Source organism: Apaloderma vittatum, unplaced genomic scaffold (assembly GCF_000703405.1).
Source record: "Apaloderma vittatum isolate BGI_N311 unplaced genomic scaffold, ASM70340v1 scaffold1357, whole genome shotgun sequence".
NCBI classification, from domain to species: Eukaryota; Metazoa; Chordata; class Aves; order Trogoniformes; family Trogonidae; genus Apaloderma; species Apaloderma vittatum.
The window spans coordinates 11,165-14,247 of record NW_009726467.1 but is presented as its reverse complement, the minus strand read 5'-3'; the positions used below and the strand labels follow the sequence as shown (position 1 = coordinate 14,247).

The window sequence follows — 3,083 nt, the reverse complement described above, 5'->3', positions numbered from 1 at the left end:
ATGCGGAACCGATGTAGGGTATCTCTTTAATTAAGAATGACCTATCATTTTTGAAATTTCCTTTTACTGCCATTTGCAAATATTTAGCAATAACTTAAACTCTGTGAAAGAAAGAAACCATTGCAGAAAAGAGGTGCTCTGGCAGGCAGAGCTGTGCTAGGTGAGCTAAGGAGCAGACCTTCAGTAAAGCTTTAGGTCCTAAAATTGGATTTTTGTTCTCAAATTATTGGAGTTTGATGCTGTAGTAGTGGTGAAACACTGCAGTGCCTTTGTTCATCTGGGTAACTAAAATCATCTGTTTAAGCTACTTCCATGTCTCACTGTACTGATGGTTATTGCTTTACTGTGTGAACCATCTGGTGCTGAATTACTATAAAGTGCCATGAGGAGACCAGAGCCTGAAAGAGACTGTGAGAATGAAGTGCAAGAATTTAGTTATTTCTTTAATTAGTTGTCTTTCCTGAAACTGTGCAATAAAATGACACTCCAACAGTATTCCATGTGCACACGTTACATAATGGTGAGATTTATTTCATGTGGAAGCTTGTATAGTTAAATTTAAACGAATGTTGCAGCATGTGCTGGCTTATTCCTTCACTTACAGTAACGTGACATTTCAGTATTCAAGGTTCATTAAAATGCTGAGACAGAGAGGATTTAATCATCCTAAGGATGATGAAGTATTATTACTACAAGATTTGGATGGAAGGTTCGAATTGCCATATTGTTGTGGTTAGGTTCAGAGGTACCGCAGCGACTGAAGCCTGTCACTGCTTTGGCCTGTTTCATATTGACTCTGCAAAAATCTGTGGAAAAAGTCTCAGCCAGTTGTGATTCCCTCTCACTTGAAATTCATAGGGATTGCTTTTGGACTAGCCTGTGCTGCAAGTTGGCAGCTGCAGCTTTGTCCCAGGTGTATGAGTGGATTTTTGGTAGCTACACAGAGAAGTTTTGGTTTTTAAGATGAACAAAAGCACAGAAGATCAGCCTGGTTAAAGGCTTGGCTCTGTAGTTCTCTGTGCCGAGCCCGGATGGTTGTGATCCAGTTTACACGTTGATGGAGGTTACATAACCCAAGCGTTAGCTGGAGCAAGCGACGCCTCCAGATCACAGCCAAGTGGTGCCAAGTGATTTGCACGCATGCCTGCCTGTCTGGGGTAGATGGTTTGGAAAGGGGAAGGGTGCTGCAAAGGGTAATTCTGTCTGAAGAGGTGTAAGCAGGAACAGTGTCGGCAGGATGTCAGTGAACCAGGTGGTGGCTCTCTTTAATCTCTGCCTCCACAGTATGGTTGCTCTCTGGCGTCATGCGACGTTCTTCTTTACGCTCTTTCTGTCCAGCTCCTTATCCTACCTGTTGCTATTTATTTTGACAACTATTCCTTTCACTGAGAGCAAAGAAACTGCAGTGTCACAAAATGGAATAGTGTCTATTCCCACTCTTCTCGTGCCGATTTTGGTTTGCAAAAGAAATCCTCCACAGCCTGTCTGCTTCACTGCTTTGATTTTCAGTGCTGTTGACTACATTAGACAGAACAGCTTTAAAAAAAATAAGGCTGTGGCGAAAAGTGCCTAAGAAAAATATCATTTTTAGTTGACTGTATGTGGGAAGTGGTGACTGGGGAGCAAATTCAATTGAGTGCATTCAGTGAAATAGTCTCGGTACGATCAATTAGATTTCTAATACTTCTAATGCATTATTAAATATAGCCTTTAGGAAGCCTTACAGCTCCTGATGGTACAGCTCCTGAGAAGGAAAAGAAATCTCCAGCACCTCAGACTAAAGCAGCCAGAGGGAAAGGAAAAGGGAAGAAAAAGGGGGGGAAAGGAAAAGAAGAGCCAGAAGAAGAAACAGACCCAAGAAAGCTTGAACTTCTGAACTGGGTGAGGTGAAAGTATTTGTTTTAAAACTGTGGAAAAAGAAGTATTTTTTATATTTATTTTTTTTTCATCCTGAGGGACAAAGAGAGAACTTTTCCTTCTATAGACCTCTCATTTGCTTAGTCTCACAAGTTCAGCTGTAGCTTCTGTAGGGATGCTGCTCAGTCTTTGAGTGTCACATCCCTCTCTCATCCCACGTGCGCTACATGCAGCCACACCGCAACAGCCCGAGTCAGTGCTTATCTACAGCATCTTCTTCCCTGCCCTTGTCAGAAGGAAATAAGAACGCCAGGGGACATCTTAATCCTTCCTTGTACATGTTGGTTATCCAGTGAGGACAGCTGAGTTACCTGGGTTAAACTTTGTGAGTCAAGGGGGTTGCTGCTCAAGAGACTTTCCCCTCTTGTACTGGGTTCTAACCCCTTGGGCCATATTAAGAGAAAGTCCATTAGGCTTCTGGACCAACAGGTTGCAATGGTAAAACTAAGTTGGTGAAGGATGGGGAAGTGCTTCTTCCCAAACGGTTTGAATCTTTCAGTGTTACGTGTTGCCTTTTTTCTGTAAGGCAGCAGTTTGAGTGGTTGGTACATATGCAAGTTACCAGGGTAAATTACATCAACCTCTTTTTAAATGTGTACTATGCTTTGTTTTGTTTTTTTAAAAAAGAGAATTTAACTTGTTCTTTTCATGTTGAGCAAGTGAATCTCTTTTTCATATAATGTATCAGGCATGGTATGCCTGGTTGAGTTAAAAATACTAAACGAATCTATTGAAAGTTACAGTTATGCTGCTAAAGGTTACTCTCACTGCTCTCCTCTCACCCGAGGCCTCATCGGAAAAGTCTGCCTTCTGTAGTGACTTGCACATGGGCAAAATGTCATTTCCTAAATTCTTTTTCAGTTGCAGATTAATCGACATATTTGGGAACTCGGGAAAATCCAAAGCAGTGGAAATGTTTGTGGCTCTGTACTTATGTAGTCTCCCACTCTCCGTTCTGCAATTCAGGTGAATTCCCTGGAGCAGGCTATGCTGGACGCACTGGTTCTGGATCGAGTGGACTTTGTGAAACTACTCATTGAGAATGGGGTGAACATGCAGCACTTCCTCACTATTCCTCGACTGGAAGAACTTTATAATACCGTGAGTGAGCGGAAATAATAAAATGCCCTGTGATACCTTTGCTACTGTATTTAACAGGGGTGTCC

At 42.1% G+C, this 3,083-nt stretch overlaps 1 protein-coding gene across 1 annotated transcript in view; it reads left to right on the top strand.

Annotated features, from left to right (window-relative positions):
- Positions 1-3,083, top strand: part of TRPM1 (transient receptor potential cation channel, subfamily M, member 1) — a gene marked incomplete at both ends in the record, with an annotated part of 24,573 nt that overhangs the window by 12,193 nt on the left and 9,297 nt on the right. Inside the window, 2 exons of the mRNA XM_009873272.1 lie at positions 1,708-1,881; positions 2,884-3,018. Of these exons, the coding sequence (XP_009871574.1) occupies positions 1,708-1,881; positions 2,884-3,018 (309 nt within the window). The remainder of the gene's footprint in view (positions 1-1,707; positions 1,882-2,883; positions 3,019-3,083) is intronic.